General features: G+C 38.2%; 1 protein-coding gene across 1 annotated transcript in view; it reads left to right on the top strand.

The window, feature by feature from the left end:
* The window catches only part of LOC107294843 (neuronal acetylcholine receptor subunit alpha-7-like), a gene marked incomplete at its 3' end in the record, with an annotated part of 77,108 nt that overhangs the window by 47,786 nt on the left and 6,980 nt on the right, over window positions 1-22,342 (top strand). Inside the window, exons 4-8 of the mRNA XM_015824108.1 lie at window positions 729-838; window positions 2,708-2,787; window positions 7,904-8,071; window positions 11,387-11,581; window positions 12,203-12,289. Coding sequence (XP_015679594.1) covers window positions 729-838; window positions 2,708-2,787; window positions 7,904-8,071; window positions 11,387-11,581; window positions 12,203-12,289 — 640 coding nt within the window. The remainder of the gene's footprint in view (window positions 1-728; window positions 839-2,707; window positions 2,788-7,903; window positions 8,072-11,386; window positions 11,582-12,202; window positions 12,290-22,342) is intronic.

The following is a 22,342-nucleotide window of genomic DNA, read 5'->3' as shown; positions in this document are numbered from 1 at the left end:
CTACACAGACTTAGTTTAGAAAAGTGTTTTTTCAAACTTGGCAACTTTTAAGATATGTGAACTTCAACTCCCAACATTCCCTAGCCAGCATGCTGGTTGGAGAATTCTGAGAGTTGAAGTCCACATATCTTAAAGTTGCCAGGTTTGAATAAATTCTGGTTTAGAAGAGTCCTCATGGGCTGCAGTTTACCATGCTCTCCTACTGGAAATTTCCCTGAGGCTGTTATCATGCCAATTTGCCTGTTGCTTTCCTATTTGTGAGCGGGAAACAGTTACTATCATTGTACTTTCTGTCATTTACTCCCAAATTGCTGTTTTTCTTTCCTTCACTATTTTAAGTGTTCAGAATAATGATAAAACAGAGCAGTAATGGATTATTTTTTTTAAAAAAAAAAAGCCCAGCAAAAAAGTAGGTAGTTTTACGTCAAGAAAAATAGCAATTAAAAAATACTAATTAAAAAACAGAAGAGGATTTTGAAACGGAAATGCTCTGCGTATTAGTCAATTTACTACTAAAAGTATAGCATATCTAGTCTCCCCCATGAACCCAAATATCTTCCATCATCATTTTCTGTAGGTCAATGGCAATTTCATCTATAAAAATTGATATATATCTCATCACAGAGGTGATGAGTCACAGGGGTGAAGGCACTGATCCCTCATATTATTTTATATAGTGGCAGCATTTAAGGTGCTGTAGTAAATATACGGTATATATTTCTCCATAGTACTGGATCGATGCATATTTGTCATGGGATCAGTATGAATATCCAGGAGTTCAGAATTTGAGATTTCCAGCTGATCAGATTTGGGTGCCAGATATTCTTCTGTACAACAGGTAAGGCAATCATGTATGAAGTAATTTTTTAAAACTTGCAGAATAGTACTGTGGTTACTCAAGTTCATCTAATCAAATAATTCAATGTGGTAAATTCTTTTCCTTGTAAGGCAGGGGTGTCAAACTGCTGGCCCGCGGGCTGGATGCATCATGGCGAAACTGCGCCCATCCCATTGCCAGCAATGGCAAAAAAGTCACGATACGTCGCGACACATCACGTGACGTTGTGAGTTTGACACCCCTGTTGTAAGGCAAATGTAACCTGTGGATTTAATTACTAGAAAACATGTGACAACCATTAACTTGGATGATTTTAAAAGAAGATTAGATAATTTCATGGAGGAAAGCTCAGTGAAGGATTATTAGACTTGAAGAGTCAACCTTCCCTTTCGGCAACCTGCCTCCAAATATCAAGTTAAGAGGAACAATAGGAGAGTGGGATACATCCACTTCCTAATTGTGAACATCTCAAAGACTAAGATGGGTCTTGTTGCAATTTAGGTTGGATCTCAAGCACCTCAAATTTAATTCCTTCCAAAGCTTATCAGGGTCGATCAGAACATTGCTGACCAAATATGATCATTAGCAATGGTCAACAGTTATCAAATTTATTTGCTTCTTGCTCCATTCAGAGCTGACTGTGAGTAGATGAGAGGCTGTTGTGGCTGAGCCCATCTCATTCAACAAATATTGAGAATATCTCCCTTGTTCAGAATCTTTCTGTGGGTTGGGGGGTGGGGGGGTGGAATCAGCTACTTACAGAACAAATTATTAGAATGCTTTTTATCTGGTGTCTGTTGGACAAAAGGAGAAAGTCTGTCAGCATGGCAATGGACATGTGAGATATCAAAGTAAATGAAGGATAAGCTGCAGAAAACTAAAGCAAAGGCTCAGCAAAGATCTGAAAACAGGCAGATCTATGGTGTCGATGAGAAAGGAGTGGAGAGGCAGTTGAGAGCTAGAGAGCTGGAGATGGAAAGCATTTGTAGATCAAAGAATTGCTACAGATGTCTTTGGAGTATGCTGTGCTGTGCTATGATGCGTTACGCTATTCTTTATGACAGTAAAAAAAACAAAACAAATGAAAACAATGTGATTCTTAACTAAAGATTATATCCTAAAAGAAGGCATTAAAATACACATTAATAAAATTAACTTAAACTTGACAGCAGTGGTAAATGAATAGAATTTGCTTATCCTTTTGCAGGTTTGCTATTTGCACATCTGAGATGATCCATCAGTTAAAAGATGACAGAATTCTCTTTTTAGAACTCCTATGAGTTAGAAGAGTGAATATTGCTATCATTATTATGGCTGGTTGCACAGTCAGCCAGATGTTTAGACTATATTTGACTTTTATATCCTCCTATTGAGTCCTCCCCAAGGATTTGGAAAAGGCAGATGTTGCTTGATAGGCTTAAAGATAGGATGTAAGCTAATACTATTATTATGAAACATTTTATAATTATCATTTTAAATTTTAGATTAATGTTTCTGTGTACCAAAGGGAAAAGTATTTTAAGAAAGCAACACAAAAGTGCCATCAAGTCCCAGCCACACAGAAAAAAAAATGACTTTCATTAATTAATCTTCTGAAGTTCTAATTGAGTAATATAGTGGTTTAAGCTTATTCATCTAATTGCTATATATTGCAGAACTAAAGTCTGATAATGAATTGGAAATTATATGTGTATAGCTGAAGCATGTGATTTGTAATTTATATTCCCCACTCTACTCACTACATGTGTATTCTGATAATTCTGCTAAAATTAATACCTTTAGTAAAAAGACTCAAATGATAATAGCTATTATTATTATTTTTCTGTATTTTTCTAACTAATATTTAATTGTTTCTGATGCATTTTATAGTGCAGATGAAAGATTTGATGCAACATTTCATACAAATGTTTTGGTAAACTATTCGGGATCATGTCAGTATATACCTCCAGGTAAGAGAGTTTTTAATCAATTCTTCAGGAAGGAAGGAATATCTGTGAATGTACTATAGATTAAAATGTTTAGGGTACGTCTTCATTATTAGACTATTCTGTAATTGCTGATGCACAAAAACATTCTTATTTGTGAATAGGGGTGAATTTGGTTAAGTACCCAACTATCGGGCATAACCTTTGTAAACACGACAGTTATTCCACCACCACAATTTATATTATCAGTATGCTATGCATATATCCTCAAGTTGCTTTTGTGGAGAAAAATGTGAATTGAAAGTGCCAAGTAGTCTTATCCATATCTACTTGTCTTTGTTCAGTGGGATTTATTCTCAGGTAAAAGAGCAAAGGGTTGCTTTTAATGATTGAAACACAATTTATACAGAATAAACACATTAAGGACTCCCTAAAAGTTAACATAGTACCTTTGACCATCTATTCAGAAGCAAGTCATGTGGACTTCTAAAGGGTATTTTTTTAAAGATTGAAATATTTTTGAAATAAAAGTATTTTCTCTCTTTCTCTCTCTCTCGCCCCCTCTCTCTTTTTGTCTCTCCCTCTCTGTCTGTTTATCCCTCTCTCTGTCCCTCTTTCTCTTCCTCTCCTTTGTTTCACTGGGTTACATGTTATGAAATCCTACAATGAGCTATCAAACCTTTACATCAAAGCAGGAGAACAAATACCTCATGAACAGTGATTTTGTGTACCAGCTTTCCTCAACAATCTATGGTTTCATATGAGTTGGATTAGAACTGTTGCACGGGTGCTGGCAAGAGTTAAGCTTTTATTCCCACTTCTCAATTACTTCTATCCATTTCTCACATTGAGCGTTCCAACACCCCACCACTACTGTTGGCTGACAGCCCTGGAATTCACAGATCCAAATATTACTCAGGGATGATTTTGCTTAGCTTCAAATTCCAGCTGATGTCAGCTAGCCCTGCCACCACCTACGTGATTTGATAAAAATTCAGGCTAATGGTGACGGGAGAGGTAATAAAAAAAGATCCCATCTGCCCACTGAACATGAATGATATTACGGAGGGGAAAACTGATCTGAACTAGAAGGCTAGTTCAATGGCCTTGTGCCCATGCTGGAAATATTGTGCTGGCTTTTTGTAAACAGCCTAAAATTTAATTTCCTTCCCATCAGGAAGAAGGGTTTTCTGTCCTCTTGTTGAAGGAGGAATGCACATTCCTGACTTCATTTTTGTACGGAAAGCAAAACTGTAACCATATCTCCTGTTTGCTGAGCCCCAGCATTTCACGTCAAAGTCAATTTAAGTCTCAAATGGACCGCCATAGAGTATAGAGCTCTATGTTTTATGTCAGGAATTTTGGCGATACCTCATTTTTTTTCTTCTTTTATTTTTAGTCAGCGAAAGATGAAATAATTAAGTGACAAACAATGTGTGATAAATATTAATTGCTGGTTAGACATGAAGTATTTATGTCAGAGCAGACAGTCCTTTGGGAAAAACAAAATTAGAGAGAACATTTTATTGCAGAAAAAGATGTTAAGGAGCTGATATAAACCCAAAGAGAAAATTTAGCTATGGTGTTATTTATTTTTAATGATAAATCAATATTCATATCAGTCTAAAATGTGCTTCCTTGTTATTTTGTTTCACGCATTATAAATGCAGCTTCAAATAGTTAAGATATTCCGCTCATGGTTTATCACCGAAGTTTGAAGTCTTCCACTGAAGTTTATCGAACAAGCATCTTGCTACATTTTTCACAGAGGACGAAACTATTCAGGGTGTTGACAGATTTATGTACTTTGAACCAAGACATGCTTCAATTATATAAAGTGTTATGTAATGCAATTTAAATGCAAATGGAGTAAAGGATATTTAATCCCGCTGCCACAATATATTGCTTACCTTTCTGCAGCCAAACTCTCTTAAGCAATTTTCTTTCAGTAGATCCACCTCAGTAAGGAAGGACCAGTGCCATTATTGGGCACATTGCTAGAAAGTAATTAATGCTGCATTGCTAGGATGCAATGACCCCACATTACTTGGAAACAAGCAGTACTCTGTAACTTGGTAGCAATGATTCATGCATGTTAGTTATCTTTAAATGTGATATTCCTCAGTACTGTAGATCTCGATTTAAAGATATAGATCAGGGGTAGGCAACCTTGGCTCTTTTATGACTCGTGGACTTCAACTCCCAGAATTCATGAGCCAGCCATGCTGGCTCAGGAATTCTGGGAGTTGAAGTCCACGAGTCATAAAAGAGCCAAGGTTGCCTACCCCTGATATAGATCAACTTTGACCATTATACAGTCATGGACACCATAAGAACTCTGTGTCAAATTTTACTTCACCTGTAAAAAATAATTATTATTTTTTTAAAAAGTATTCAAACAGAACTCCTAACAATGGGGACAATGAGTTAATTGATACAAAACATCCTTGCCCTGGCAATCTAAAAATTATAGGGTTATCAGTGCATGTAACATAGATGTGTGTGTGGACAAGAATATCAACCTTGCTGTCAAGCAAAATCAAGCTCTTAATAGCGAGTACCACACAAGGTGCACTAACCAAACAGGTGGTAAGAAAATAGGGGTACTCAGGCACCACACAGGTTATGTAGAAAGTAAACACAGAGTCAGTCATAAAGGACTCAAATGTCTATACAGCAATGCACAGAGTATGAACAGTAAACAGGGTGAACTAGAAATTCAGGTAAATGAGGGCAGATATGATATTGTTGCCATTACGGAAACATGGTGGGATGAAACTCACAAATGGAACACCCAGCTAGAGGGATTTAAATTATTTAAAAGAAACAGACCAAACAAAAGAGGAGATGGAGTTGCTCTCTATATAAGAAATAACTACATCTCTACAGAAATAGAACACAACAATGATGAAAACTGTCTTGAATGCATTTGGGTCAATATAAAAGGGGGGGGAATGATATTGCCATAGGAGTATACTATAGGCCGCCCAACTAAACAGAGGAAACAGATAAACTTTTTGCTAGTCAGCTAACTAAGATATGTAGGAAGCACATCACAATAGTAATGGGGGACTTTAATTACCCTGACATCAACTGGGAGACAAACTCTGCATCAAGTGGAAGATCAAACAAATTACTGACAAACCTAGTAGACAACTTTGTCTCCAAAAAAGTAGAGAAGGGAACTAGGGGATTAGCCATATTGGATCTAATCCTCACTAACAGTGTGAAATGATAGAAGGTGTTGAAGCCACAGGAACCTTGGGGGAAAGTGATTATGCAATATTGGAATTCAACATTAGAGAAGCACAAGCAATAGAACACAGTCAAACTAGAGTCTTGGACTTTAAGAGAGCTAATTTCAATAAACTTAGAGAGAGCTTGGGAAGGATTCAATGGATGAGAATCCTCAAAGGGAAAACAACTCAAGAAGCTTGGGAAATTTTGAAAAGTGAGATAATAAAAGTCTAGCACAATACCAACAAAGAAGAAAAATAACATCTCTCTAAAGAAACCAGCATGGCTGCATAAAGAACTCTCTGACAAATTGAAAGATAAAAAGGACAAGTACAAAAAGTGGAAAGAGGGGCACATAACTAAGGCAGAATATCAGCAAATAGCCCAAGCCTGCAAAGATGAAGTGAGGAAAGCTAAGGCTCAAAATGAACTAAGGCTTGTGACCAAAGTCAAAAATAACAAAAAAAGCTTCTCTCAACATGTAAAAAACAAGAAACAGTTAAGGAAATGATTGGTCCATTAGTGGGGGAAAGTGGCAAGAATGTGACAAGCAACATGAAGAAAGCAGAACTATTTAACTCGTTTTTTGCATCTGTCTTTACACAAAGGGAAAAAACAGTCCAATCTATCAAAAACAGTACCATAAAAAACAGATTAGAAACACAAGTTAAGATAGGCAAGAAAATGGTAAGTGAGCACCTGTCCAGCCTAGATGAGTTCAAATCACCAGGACCAGATGGATTACCACCCCATGGTTCTCAAGGAACTGGCAGATGTGATCTCAGAACCACTGAACTATATTTTTCAAAGATCCTGGAGTATTGGGGAACTACCAGAGGACTGGAAGAGAGCTGATGTAGTTCCCATCTTCAAAAAAGGGAAAAAAATAGATCCAGGAAACTACAGACCTATCAGCCTGACCTCAATACCTGGGAAGATTCTGGAAAAGATAATCAAACAATGCATTAATCCTAGTAAACAGTTTCTTTTTTTATGATGTTCGTGGCCAGTTTGCATTTTGATAATAGTCACCAAGATGGATATCATTAGGTTTTAAGGTCAATAAGTATGAACGTAGCTTAGAAACACTGATGATACTTTCTGTCTTCCTGAGTGACAAATTATTCAGAGTCAGGAAAAACAACATCTCTGAGAGCCCAACATTTATCTCGTGTGGGAAGTAAGGTGATATCAGAAGACCAATCTGATACCACCAGACTTTCCAGACATGGAATTTAACAGGTTACTGTAGGAACTTTTCATTCTCACCTGCAGCACTTGAAAAACATTAGGTTATAAGCTAATATAATAAACTAACAAACTCAAAATACCAAAGAGCTAAGTGCTTTTCTGAAACATCCCAGTGGCCAAAGAATGTGAGGCACTGCAGTGAGAACATTAGTTTCACAGTACGAATAACTTCCACAGCTAGCAATTCAGCTGTTTTTGCTGAGGCTGATATGGATAATATACAGTCTTCGTATCAGTACATACTACTATGGAGAAGAATTTGAGATCCGCACACTGGAGGCAAAGCTGCTTTGAGCTTTACTGATACTCTGGAGCAAGATTTCCCAACCTTGACAATTTTAAGACAAGTTTAAGACATGCTGGCTGGGGAATTCTGGGAGTTGAAGTTCACACGTCTTAAAGTTGCCTAGATTGGGAAACTCTGCTCTAGATATTTCTTCTGTTAACTTTTATATTTGCTGCACTCTCCTCCAAATAGTGCAGCTAAAATTTAAAATTACAGATTTACTTTATTAGCAAGATGAGTTTGGAACACACTTTAAAACCATCAGCCCCTTTAATGTTTGATGTAAATGTACATAAATGTATATACATGCATTTTCATCCCATTTTACTCTTGTCTTAATCAATTTAACGTTGTCTTTCCTTGCAGGCATCTTGAAAAGCACATGTTACATCGATGTCCGCTGGTTTCCCTTTGATGTGCAGAAATGCAATTTGAAATTTGGTTCATGGACACACAATGGTTGGTTGCTTGATCTGCAAATGCTAGAAGCTGATATTTCTAACTACATATCAAATGGCGAATGGGATTTAGTAGGTATGTTGAATTTCTTAAGGAAGCTTAATGAATCCAAATCAAGATTTCTCTAAAATCCTGTTAGCGAGGGATAATTATATATCTCTTTCTGTGGTGCTACTCCAGCCATGCTTCAGGGTGTTCCTCTATCAGGTGTGTGATAAATATTGCATCACTCATACATCTGCCACTAAGAAATATCTTTCCTAGGACCCTGAACCTTGTGATTTGAGAGAATGGAATAAAGTAGGTCAAGTTTAGGATAAAGACTCTTTCAAATCAAGTTGAGCTCTTGAAAATTTCTTGATTGTGCCCTTGTGGTTTTCATGGAATCAGTTTGGAGCTAGTTTTTTCATTGCTTTTTTAAAAAAAGCTTTCCAGTCTCAGGTCACATGCTTCCTCTCCGCAAAAGGACCGACCATCCAGTTGGATGCTTTATCTCCTATCCATCTGCCTATCCAGCACTTGGACTTTTCCTCCTTGGCAGTAACCTCCAGCCCGAGTAACCTGTAACACGCAGAATCAAATATAATATATTAACTCTGCTTTCCAACTACATACAGGTAGTCCCCGACTTACGGTCACAATTGAGTCCAGAATCTATGTTGCTAAGTGAGAAATTTGTTAAGTGAGCTTTGCTCCGTTGTACGACTTTTTCTTGCCACATTTGTTAAGTGAATCATTATAGTTGTTAAAATAGTAACACGGTTGTTAAGTGAATCTGGCTTCCCCCATTAGCACAGACGGTCGCAAAAGATGATCACATTACCCCGGGACACTGCAACCGTCATAAATATGAACGAGTTGTCAAGCATCCGAATGTAAATCACATGACCATGGGGATGGGGCAATGGTCATAAATGTGAAAAATGGTCATAAGTTCCTTTTTTCAGTGCCATTGTAACTTTGAATGGTCACTAAATGAACTGTTGTAACGGTAAGTAAACTATCTGTATGCTGTAAATCATTTCAGGAAACAAAAATGCTTCAGATGTTGCTGAACTACAATTCCCAGCATGCTTTGCTATTGGCTTGTATGCTAGCAATTGTAGATCAGCCACTCTTTTAAGAGAAAGAGGTTCTCCATCCTTGCAAACTCAGCGTACTTTTTTTTTCTTTTTCACAGTTTTTATTTTTAAGAAAGGAGAGAGTTGCAAAAGGGTCTCTTGCGCTGATATTTCTGAGATGTCTTGGTCGACAGTGATAGTGTATTGGCCCCATTTGATTCATCTACTATGGCTTCAGCTCAGATTACAATTTGCACTTTCCCGACACCCTAAGAACTGAACCCCCTAAGAACTTGCATATTTTATTTCAAAACATTTCTTCTGTCAGATTATATAAAATATTCATAGGCTTGGAGGTGGGCCTGAGAAATCTATGCTGTTCCTTCAGCTGATCGACTGTGACAGCAGTGGATGTGTGCCGCAAAAGTTATTTCCAATGATAACAAAATCCCAGAATTTAATCCTTAACTTATTATAGCTGTTGCCCAGAGCCAGAATTGGATTTAGACATAGGGAGGCCCTAAGCTATGGACTGTATTTGGCAGAGTATATAACAAGTAAACAAGGCAAGAATGCTGCCAAGATGCATAACAATCCCAGGATGGGATAGAGAAAGACCCCCTGTGAACAGAAAGTGTGAATGCCTGCTGAAAGAATGCATAATTTAATCAAATTAGCAAGTGCCATATGAGCCATACAGGAGAGCTTAATTTATGGAGGCTTTCATGTGTGAAATTATAATAAAATCATGACAAACGAACATTGGAAATATTGGAGGCCCCCTTTAGACATTGACATCTTAAGCTGTAGCTTGATTAGTTTATGGCTAAATTCAGCTTTGCCTAGGGGAAGGGAGAAAAATCTTTATTTTTTCTTGTTATGAGTGCCTGCATATTTATATATTTCTTGCTCACACTGAAATCTGTGTTTAGGTGATTTTTTTCCCCTCAAAAGCTGCAAAGCTTTTTGTAGTTTGCATTTTTAGAAAAGTCTTGACTTTAAAAAAAAAAAAAAAAAAAAGGCTACTGAACTTTTCCAGCCAAGCCTTTTAGGCTTGCTTAATCCATAGTCTGAATAAAAATGATCCAAAATATGCAAAGAGGGATGGTGAAAGAACCACTAAAATTGGAAATATCATTGACTCTGTACAAAGCAACAACAAAACTCATTTCCATCTGCTGTCCTATAAATAGCTTGAGACCTACAACTCATTATGCTCTATCACTAAACATTGTAATAATGGTTGATTGCTACTTGCAATTTGATAGACAGATTGAAGAAGAATTATGCCTTACAAATGAAACTGATCAGAGGAGTAATGGCTACTGTATATTCTTAGATAATTTTTTTTAAGGAAAATTGACTATTGCCATAATTCTTCACCTGATATGTTTGGGCTGCTTAATAGATTTATATGGATTTTTTCATATGTCTTCAGAGTAAGATTAATGCCATGAGAAAGCTAAGTATTTATCCAGAGATGGTATTTTCACATTATTTCCTATTACGGTGTTTATTACGGTGTTCACAGGAATTACTAAATATTACGGTGTTCACAAGAATTATTGAAAATGAATGGGATAAAAGCATTAAATAAGCTTTGGCTCTCTGGATATTATGGAATTCAGTTTTCAGTATTTCTCACAAATACTGAGGCTTAGCAATATCTGCAGGACCACAACCTCCCCACACTTTAAGAAGTAATTAAAGGGTAAAATCATCAAAATGATTAGATATTGAATACATGGTAATCTGCAGAATGAACAAAACCACGAATGAATTGGTGGGTTCTGTTGGGCTCTTCTCCTGTTCCTAAACTGGGAATTGACTTAATTCTTAAGATGTAGACCTAAGGGAATGCAAAGATTAGACAAGAGATATAAATAAACAGTTGGTAGGAAGGAAATAAAGTACTGTATATGAATTACAACTCATATTTAAGCCATAGAGCCCTACATGACTACAAACTGTCTCCCAATCTTCAAGTCTAAATTCATGCTTGCTGCCTCAGCTCAAAACATATTATCCATTCAGATATCATAGCTAATTTTAGCAAACCGTGATTTCATACACCACCTGAAATGACCTAACACATTAATAGGAAGAGTGTAGGCCAGACTTTCTCAACCTAGTGTCCTCATGGTTTATTAGACTTCAACTTTCATAATTGATAACCACTAAATTCAATACATCTGAAGACATCAGACTGCGTAAGGTCTGATCCCTGACTGCCCTCAGTTAGCAAGAATGTCGACTGTTCAGCCATTTCCAGAATGAAATTCTCTGCACATTTCTACTCTTATTATATTTCCAATTTGCTTCTGTGCAGGTGTCCCAGGCAAAAGGAATGAGCTGTACTATGAATGCTGTAAAGAGCCATATCCAGATGTAACTTACACTGTTACGATGCGCCGTCGCACCCTTTACTATGGCTTGAACTTATTGATTCCCTGCGTCCTTATATCAGGCTTAGCACTGCTTGTTTTCTTACTTCCAGCTGACTCTGGAGAGAAAATATCTTTGGGTAAGGATTAAGACAATGCAGAGTTTAGATACGTAGAAAAGGATGTGGTAGTAAGAGTTGATAAAGGCTGCATCCCTGCAAGGGTGATTTGTATTTTTTGATTTATATAAACAAATATCCTTCAATGTATTGATTAAGTGAAAACCTAAGAGAGAGAGACTTTCAGCATTACTGTCTTCTACTATGCTGATCTCGTACACATAGGGAAGCATTTACATTGATTATGCTCATATGTTCCTCCAGAAATACTACAATCTAGAATTCTACCATCTTAGTCTCGGTTTTGCTTTCTAAGCCTTTTTTTAATGTCACCTGCCGTGTGTGAAACTATATGTATGGGGAGGGTCCGCTATAAGACTGTTTCCCCTGCCAGTTGGCCCTCCTCAAAATTGGATTCAAAAGAAGGAAGCAGATTAAGAAATCTGTTGTTACTCAAATTATATTAGAATGGTAATTTCATAATGTGCAGAACATTTTTTTAAAACTTTTCCACAACACACATTTCCTTTAATCTAGGTACATTTCTTTATCTAATAAATGGAAGGTGCACATTATTAATGACCTTTAAAGTGGAAAACATTCATGACTTCACTTTTTGTCTCTTTCACCATTTTGTTATAGGTATAACTGTTCTTCTGTCCTTGACGGTTTTTATGCTCCTTGTAGCAGAAATAATGCCTGCCACATCAGATTCAGTTCCCTTAATAGGTATGTTGATGGTGCACCACTTCTCTCATGATAAAAAATGAATCAGGTTTAAAACTGCGTAAAATTTATCTGGATCAGGTTCCTGGGCAACTGATGGGAAAGTGAAGGTGAAAGCGAGGAGGTGGCAGTGGAGGTGAATATATATACTGTATATAAAATATATTTTTGCCCAGATTGGAACACAAATTGATTTGCTTTTTAGAATTAGATGATGGCTGTAGATATCAACTTTTGTTGTCCTTTGGGAAAGAAAAAAACTGCTTCCCCAAAAAACTTCCTTTCTTCTCCAAAGAAATTCAGAGGAAGAAGAGATTTCTTCTGAGTTGTCAGGGGACCAAACTGAGAAGTATAAATACAGATAAATAAAAATCAAGTTCTGGTTCTGCCAGATTGCTTTGTGAATGCTAGAATGTCTTAATATTGTTGCTCTGTTGTCCTTATCCTTAGGAGAAGGAAGTTCCAAAGCAGTTTTCCAAAACCAAATTCCTTATGAAAATCAAGGAGGCTGTGTGGTTGCTAGAATCTTGTGATTGTTTTGCATTGCGATGTTTATAGATAGACAGTTCAACAGACACTACCCTAGTAGTAAAGCATAGGCTTTGCTGTGGAAGAGTCAAAGATTAATCTCTTGGAGGGCTGGAGATACGTTTTCCTGAAACCTTGTAAGTCTCCGTTAGATGGACCAAGCAGTTGAGTTAAATACAAGTAGTCCTCGACTTATGACCACAATTGAGACTGGAATATCCATTGCTAAGCAAAGTGGTTGTTAGTCAGGAGAGATGCTCCTGATTTTACGGCCTTTTTTTTTGCTAGGGATGCTAAGCAAATCACTTCGGCCATTAAGCAAGTATAGCTCTTTCTATTGACTGCTTGTTGAGAGCCAAGCTGGGAAGGTTGCAGATGGTAATCACACCTGACAATAAGAAGCTGTAGCGTTCATAAAACCATCCCGCTTGCCAAGAGCCTGAAGTTTGATCCGATGATCACGGGGACGCCGCGATGTTATAACTGCGAGGACTAGTTGTAAGGCAGGTTTTTTTCACCGCCTTTGTAAGTTCAAACGGTTGTTAAGTGAATGGTTGTACGTGAAATACTACCTATAGATGACCAGTTAAAATGGACTGGCCAAGGATTTTGCTCAAATGGCCTTTCCAGACAGATATACAAACCAGATTATAGACTGAAATAACCCACCCACCTTGACTGTATGAGGCTGTGTCTGACTTACATGATATGCCCACATCCTCCAATGTTTCAAACAGTAAAGGCCACTCTTGCAATGACGGTGTCTCCCCATTGGCGCTTTCTGGGCTTCCATAAGGACTCTGAGGAAAGGCACACACGCTAGCTGAGTATTGGGTGGCCGACAGTTCTCTGTGATCATCCCCTGCTTGACTGCTCATTCTCTATCATTGCTGTAAACCAGTAGTAGTAAACTATGTCACTGCACATAACAGCATTCTGAGATCCTTGTTCAGATCGATCCTGTTTGTGCAGTTTTAAACTGCAAATAGGAGAAAACAGAAAGGCTGGTCGTCTGGACAGAACTTAGGACAGCTTCTAGCGGTCGTATACTTTGTCCTCCCCTTTACCAGTGAAACTAGAAATATTTCGCACTCAAGGAAGGCTAGGAGAAATGGGACGGAAATTAATTTGTGAGTTGTGTGGGCAATATGATCAGGCAATCTATGAACACAGTGATGTTTTTCAACTGTGCCTGAAATGTCAAAGCAATATGAATAGTTTCAGCTCAGTCCAACTTCTTTTTCCCCACACTCAACGCAAGAGGGGATGGTAGAGATTCCACTCTTGTAAAAAAAATACCCTTCATGTATGTAACATGGTGTGTGCATTTCTTATGCGTTTTGTAAAACACACACACACACACACAATGAGTGTTGTGGCACATTTACTCTTGTACAATAGATCTATTAGTATCACCCAATGTTCTTTTGCATATTTTCTCCAGGGCTTTTCATGATGATCATAGGCCACTGAGGATGAACTCCCCTCAGCTTCAGAGTAGCCATTCGAGATAATTTCTTGTACGGTGGCCTCCTTCATTCCCACAGGGACTTTTTGTACTCATGAGCTAGGCTGAGTTCTAGAGCTAGACATCTTTTCAGCAAGACAAAAGATCTGCCATTAAAGGTCCTGGCTGGAGGCAGAGCAAGGCAGATCTGTTTCTTGCTATATTTACGGTCTTCTGCTCTCATACTTGTTTCATGGCCGCTGAAACTTCTGTCTCTTCCATTTCCTTTGCCTCTTTGATTCTCTTTTTTGCAAGAAAAGTGTTAAGCTGGGAAGATTTTNGGCTGCCGGTGGCCTTCCGGGTGCGCTTCAAGGTGCTGACTATCATCTTTAAGGCGCTCCATGGCAGCGGACCAGGATACCTTCGAGACCGCCTTCTGCCACAGATTACCTCCCATCGGCCAGTACGCTCCCACAGGGTGGGTCTCCTCAGGGTGCCGTCGGCCAGACAGTGCCGGCTGGCGACCCCAAGGGGGAGGGCATTCTCTGTGGGAGCTCCCACCCTCTGGAATGAGCTGCCCCCAGAGATCAGGGTGATCCCTGATCTCCCTTCCTTCCGCCGCGCCCTCAAGACATGGCTATTCCAACAAGCGGGACTGGCCTAGGGTAATTTTTAAGAGGGGTTTGTAGAGGGGGTTTTAATTATATTTTAAATTAGACAAGTTAAATATTTCATTTTAATTAATTTTAAATTTTGTGATGTTATTGGCGTTTTTAATTGATTGTCAGCCGCCCTGAGTCCGCAAGGAGAAGGGCGGGATATAAATTCGAACAATAAAAAATAAAATAATAAATAGATTGTCTACTTAAAAAGCTATTTGTAAATTAATTGACTCCCATTTGCAAATTAGCCATTCTCACACAAAGAGAAAAGCAGTAGGGGCTTGTATAGGTACATATACATAAATATACATCAAAGAAACAAGAGTAAAATAAGGTGGTGATAGGGTAAAAGAAAGAGGTAGTTGCTTTAAAATACTTGTAGCCTGTCTCATATATAATCTGCCTCTGCATGACCACCCTGTCTTCCCCTCCCCTTTCCCTCTTTATCTTATCCCATATTAAGTCCTACCTCAGTTTAGCCCTTCCATGTATCCGATGAACCAAACTGTACTTCAACAAAATGTGTTCGTCTGAAAATGCCTTACCAGACTTAATTTTGGCTATTCTGTTTGATTCTTCTGCAAAGGCTAGTAAATTTCCCCTGAGGGCCAAAAATTATAATCTGTCACTTTGTACTAAAGCCTGTGACAGAAGACTCCCGGAGGAGCTACTATGACATATGTTGAGGCTAATTAATAATCTTGTTTACTTTCCTTTTAAACTTCATTGCATTTGTTCTTCCTTCATCTCTGCTACAATGCATATGCCTGCCCAAAGACTGAGTAACCTATGCCCATGTGCATATTTCTCTGTGTGAATTAGATTTATGAAGGCTATAATCACCCTTTGCAGTCCTTCCGTTTTAAACTATGAAAAGAGAGAGTGAGCCAGGCACTGTTTTATGGGCAGACAGATTGTGAACCTAACTTGTAAATCATGAGCTGGCTGCCAAGTCCCTAGTTCACTTTGAAAAAAAATGTTAAGATGTGAGCAGGTTACTGCCTTCATCAAAATACATAGACAGATCGAAGTCCGGTTCTTCTGGCAGGCATATTTCTGTGATATGTATTCCTGCGCTTTCTGGTTGTGGCTGCAGGGTCTGAAACAGAACAAGGAGACACACTATTGAAGGAGACTTCCTGCTTAAGCTGAAATGCTTACGTAGAAAGAGGTGAGAAAGATGATGATCCTAACGGATGAAGGCAAGAAGCTGTAATACTTAGAAATAAGCTACTAAAACTGGCAAGGCATGACATGAAATTAGAAAGAAAGTGACAGGCGTTCTAAGCATATCAGTGAATTGGGAAAAATGGTTTTAATTCAGAAGGCAACAAATGTATGTGTTGCATTTCATGGTTGCTTTTTTAAAATGGCTGTCCCTTCTTACCCTGCTACCAGGATGCAACTATCTCTCTTCTCCACTGCATGATTGATTTATCTCAGCAGAACTATCAAATTGTTTTTGGACTTTGCAAGAGCTATTAAATTTTGATTCTAGCTGTTGTGCATACAACAGAAAAGCCAGACTACAAGTGAAAGCATGTGCATAGATGGAGATAATTATGGCTGGACAATTGAATGTTGTAATCTAGTCATGAAAGTAGCAGAAGTCTCCAGAGTAGAGTAACATAGAATGGCTAAGGCAGTCACAATAATCACTCAGTAGTGCAAGTATTTGATATTAAGCTGTAAATATAATGGTTGTACTGAAGTCTATCTTCAAATAATAATGTAGTTTGAAATCTGGGATAGAAAGTTTAGGAGCTCATTTGTACTGGAGATCAGTGCACTGTTCCAAAGCAGAAAAACACACTGATTTTAGGAAAGCCTGATCCACCACTGATCAGTCTCTTGGACTCCATTTTGAACCTGCAACACAACCGTTGTCTATGCTGCTTGTATAGACTTCAAAGCAGCATTTTATTTTATATCCCAAGCTAAATTATGCGGGACGTTGGAGGCCTGCTAAGTTGACGAATGTCTGCTTCATTCAGTATGTATGCTCCTCTCATCAATCCCATTGAAACCAGAAAGGCACCAACCAAGGCTACATATTGGCCACACTCTTATTCAGTTTTTATGGTGAGCCCGCTCCACAACATGGATTTTCACTCCCAAACATTTTCTGGAAAACACAGATGATGCAACAATACTTTCAAGAAGGCTTTCAAGAGAGCAGTGGGGACACTAGTGCAGTCCTGCAAGAAAGACCAGCTGGAATTCGATTATCAGAAAAGCTAAAATCATGGCATTTGCCAAAAGACCCAAGAGCCATTCCTGAAACAGAGATGGATGGCCACAAGTCTGAACAAGTCTTCTTCTTTACTTCCTCTTTTACCACTTCAGGTATTGAGAGAACAGGTCTCCTGTACCAAATATTGGGGGGGTCTTCCTAATTTACCTTCAGTACAAAAGCTCATGGGGACTTCATTGTTGAAAGAATATTTAAGAATGACAAATGAACTCCTCTGGGTATTGTTGAAAATACACAGAGGAGTTCATTTGTCATTCTTAAATATCTTAGGACAATAGGTAGCTACTCTTCCTCCCTCCTGGCAAACCTAAGTACTCAAAGGACCTNATAACTGCCTAGTTTGCCGTATTAGGCTGCTTTGTAACTTGATAGAGATAGATTCCACATACTACCTTTTTACTTCCCTATACCCATCCCTAATATCTTACCTTTTGTTTTAGATTCTTACTGTTGCATATCCTTTTAGTTTTTAACTTATATATTTTTTATATCTTTTTATAATTCTTTTTTTACTTTTTCATTTCTTCTTTTTCTGTCTGTACATGCATCTGTAACATATAATTACACATATAACCTTTGTGTCTTTTTTAATGATGGCATCCCATCCCTTTATGTTGATCTATTGGCCATCAATAAAATATTGATTTGATTTGAAGTCCAAATTAGTTTACTTCAGCAACTGAGGTCTGTGATATGGATGCATATAAATTACATTATACATTTACATTTACAATATACACTTAATCAATATAGTGAATGATTTGATTGCATTATGGCCGATATGTGTCAATGAGGTCAGGAGAGTGAGGTAATGAGGTGAATACAATGGATTTCTTAAGTTAAACAAAGAGCTTCTAGAACACCTCTGGTGGAGATGTTTCCTTCAGCCAGTGTTATATCAAATGTCCTTGCTTTCCAGTGTCTATACTTATCTGAATCATCATTCCTTTGTGTTTTACGGCTGAGCTAGCCATTTACCGTATATTTCTTTAAGAAAATGCAGATAGGGAGGGGCCGAGTGTCTTTAGAAGGAGGTGATTTACATATCTGAAGATAGAATACTAGTTTGCCTTCAGTCACACAACGAGAAGAGGTCATTCATCAAAGGGCCTCAGTTTCCATATGAGAATGCATACTGGACATCTTTAAAGCAGCAAGCCTGTGTAGCAATTTGCACAACTTGCTTCTTGAACACACCTGTATCACAGACTCAGAGTGAAGACCTCCACTGCACTCCAGTCTAAAATCAAGAGGATATTTTAAGTGATTTAGGATTTAGATTTAGGATGTGCTTATTTTTAATTAGAAATTATTCAGAAAAAGGTCTGGAATTCAGATTATAATTCTTATCTAGAATAATGTCAGAGCTTTACAGCATAAAAATATAGTTAGCAAACAAATGAATGCACGAATGAATCAGTGAATCAAGCTATCAATAATGCCAGTCTTAAAAGCAGCGAAACCACAGGGGCCTATTGGAATATGATGTACAATTCTAATCACATTTTTCCAAAGATTAGTTAAAGGCAGTATCAGATTCTCTGATAAAAAGAGTCTAAAGAAGTTGAGGGTGATAATTTAAGGAAAAAAAAGACTGGATTTGGGGAACATGGTAAATAAAAGTCAAAGATGTTGACCAGTAACCTTGCACAGCAGAAAGAATTTGTGGAGGGAGGGAGGAATGCTAAAGCTGTAATTTTTCTGAGAAAGCCTTCTTGAGTCTGGGGCTTGAGTGAAATAAAGGTAAGCTTTATTTAGGAATAGAACATGGTGATAGGAAAGTCTCACTGATTTAAGTGTGTTTACAGCCAAGAGATCCTGATGTCTACAGAGGGAGAGCAAGTCAGCTGAAAATGTGAACTGCACAGAGATAAAAGAGAGTTGAACTGAGAAAAGAAGGAATGATAAAAAATCATCCCCCATCACTAATGAATGATGTATATTACATAACAATGTGCAAAGTTAGGGTCTTAGACAAGGAGAGGAAGTAAAAGTGCAGAGTCTCTCAGCCAACTGTCTCAACATCTATTTTTCCTAGTGGTCAGTAGCTGCAGAAAGTGCAGAAAGCCCATGTAAGCAAAGTTGAATTCTGACAAAAGATACATGATACGAAGATTGCAAAATGTTAGATGTCTGTGTCTTCTAATTAAAGTTGATTGTAGTTAATCACCAAGTAAAAAATAAATAAATACTTTCACAATGAATATGAAAAGCTTTAGAATTAGAACAAGTGAAGTTGAATAATAGTACAGCATGCTTTAGACAAAGTTATGGAGAATGTAAAGGTAAGCTAAAGGAATCCCTGCAGATTTTACTCCGTTAGTCATTGCCGACTATTGGGGGCAGTGCTCATCTCCATTTTAAGACCATTGAGCCAGTGCTGTCCAAAGACATTTCCGTGGTCATGTGGCCAGCATGACTATATGCCAAGGTGCATGGAACGTTATTACCTTCCCACCAAAGTGGTACTTAGTTATCTATTCACATTTGCATGCTCTTGAACTGCTAGATTGGCAGGAGATGGGGTGAGGATGGGAGCTCACCCTGTCACATGGTGCTCAGTCTTGAACATGGGCTGCCGGCTTTCCAGCCGACAAAGCCCAGCATCTTAACTGCAGACCCACAGCGCCACCCCTTATGGAGAATGTATGTCAAGAATATTACCTTCCTTTACCAGAGGTGCTGTTCTGTTAACTACTGGATGCTAATAGAAAACAATTGTCCATAATCCCTTTTGCTTAATCTGGAAGTTTATTACTTGGGGGAAAAAAGTGGGGGCATTGGGCTAAATGGCCTAGCATGAGCACCCAAAGTGATGGATGATGAAACAAGTGTTGTTACTTAAAAATGCAAACTCCACCTCTTTTATATCTGCATCATGATGTCACAAACATATGTCAAGGGCAGATCTTGACACATGTTTCATCATTCTCACCAAATTGTTGGATTCTATGGATGCTTGTATGGACTGATGCGTAATACTCTTTTATACTACACTGTATGCTCAAGTGTATGAAAGACAAGATTATCCAAATCTAGGTCAATCAATTAACTCTTTGTTAGGATTATTGATCAGTCCAGTCCAAAATAAATGCTCTCTTCTGAGAGTTTGGGATAATAGCCTTAAAATAAAATAATAATATTTCTGGAAGTCTGAAACTGTTGAAACTCAACAATTAATATAAAGAGATAATATTGGGGCCTGTTGGATTTCTCCTGTGGTTTGACAGCGGCCTCATCCAACCCTAAGAGATGTATTGAATAAAACTGGTGGAGGAACAAAAGTAGTCAGATTAGTGGGGGGGAGATCTCAAACTTTATTTAGAGCAATCTTGGCAACTTTAAGACCTGTGGACTTCAACTTCCCAAGGCAGCCATGTCCAGAAGTCTTAAAGTTACCAAGGTTTGAACACCTCTGATTTAGAGGTTGTTTCTGGAGGAAATATCCAGTGCAGTCTTAAAATTTATGAAGCTTGTGTTCAGAAACAACTTGAGCGACTATGTCAAGGTATTGATTTAGCAGCTAACTAGCTTATGTAATGTAAGATATAAGATGTAATGATGGGAATGACTCAGCAGGGTCTGTGTCTCTTTAAGAGACTTTGTATAAAGGGAAGGCTCTGTTGATGTGTTCTCTCTCTTCCCTTTCCTGCTGTAACTGTGGTTTGTTGATCCTGCTGTATTAGAACGTGTATGGATATTGTTCCTGGTGTATGATATTGTAGATAGTGTAAGATAAACCACCATTTACGTAGACCATTGTTTACTGTGTTTACTCCTGGGTTATCTCTGGGTTATATTTCTCTGTCAAATGCTGTACCATTAAGATCTAATAAACTAAGTTCTTTTTGATCTTCTGTAAGGATTTTAAGATTTCCAGCCAGTGCCATAACTTCCCCAGCAGATGCTTAGCGTATAGTTTGCAAATGATACTTAGACTGATTATCCAGTGGCTACATGAAAATTTAATTTTCCCCTCTTTCTAATCCACTGGAATGTTGGAAAGTGATTATGTAAAGAGGCATGAAACTCTCTCTGTGAACAGTCTAACTTTTGAGTAACAAAATAAATTGAGACTGTGGTGGAAGAAGCCAGTGAAAGTAAAATAATCTTTGAAAATACCTTGGAATGGGTCGTGGGCTGCAGAGGAAAAAAAATGCACAATGTATCCTCATTAGAGAATTATTTGAGCAGCAACTACCGGTAGGCATGTTGCTAATTGCAACATCCCCATCTGACTCTCTTCTGGTCGTGTGGCCCGAGTAGACCATTACACATCCTGCCTGTTACATTTTGTGTACACATACACAAATTTTGTTAGCATAACACACCCACACACATACAACCCATATGCACACTCCCTGATTAAAATCTTGCCTGGCTGAGGAATTCTGGGAGTTGAAGTCCACAAGTCATAAAGGGGCCAAGTTTGAAGACCCCTGGTGTATTCATACATCAGTAACACAAAATGTCATTGCACAAAATAAAATATAGTTGTCTGGAATGTCTTCCAACACCTTTATCAGCACAGCTATAGGAAACATCTGCTACCATTTGCCAGAGGGTAACAGTTTCATAGAATAAGCCATGTCCAGCATTCCTGGATTGCTGACATTTTAAAAATCTCTTTGGGTGTTTTTTTTTTTGGGTTGCCTTTTCTGGGTCAAAAGCATTTGCCACAAGACCTCTATATATAATAATAATAATGTTGGAAGGGACCTTGGAGGTCATCTAGTCCAACCCCCTGCTCAGGCAGGAAACCCTATACCATTTCAGACAAATGGTTGTCCAGTCTCTTCTTAAAAACTTCCAGTGTTGGAGCATTCACCACTTCTGGAGGAAGGTTGTTCCACTGGTTAATTGTTCTAACTGTCAGAAAGTTTCTCCTTAATTCTAGGTTGCTTCTCTTCTTGATTAGTTTCCATCCGTTGCTTCTTGTCCTGCCTTCAGGCACCTTGGAAAATAGCTTGACTCCCTCTTCTTTGTGGCAGCCCCTGAGATATTGGAACACTGCTATCATGTCCCCCCTCGTCCTTCTCTTCATTAAACTAGACATACCCAATTCCAGCAACCGTTCCTATATGATTCACCTGGAAGCTTTATAAGCTGAGGATCTTTGTTTTGTTGCAATCTACTCTTTGGAGTTTCATCATCGTGGGCTGCCC

The sequence above is a fragment of the Protobothrops mucrosquamatus genome, unplaced genomic scaffold (assembly GCF_001527695.2).
Source record: "Protobothrops mucrosquamatus isolate PMUCROS unplaced genomic scaffold, P.Mucros_1.0 scaffold2126, whole genome shotgun sequence".
Lineage (NCBI taxonomy): Eukaryota > Metazoa > Chordata > Lepidosauria > Squamata > Viperidae > Protobothrops > Protobothrops mucrosquamatus.
The sequence above is the reverse complement of the archived record's forward strand: the minus strand, read 5'-3'. Positions and strand labels throughout refer to the sequence as shown.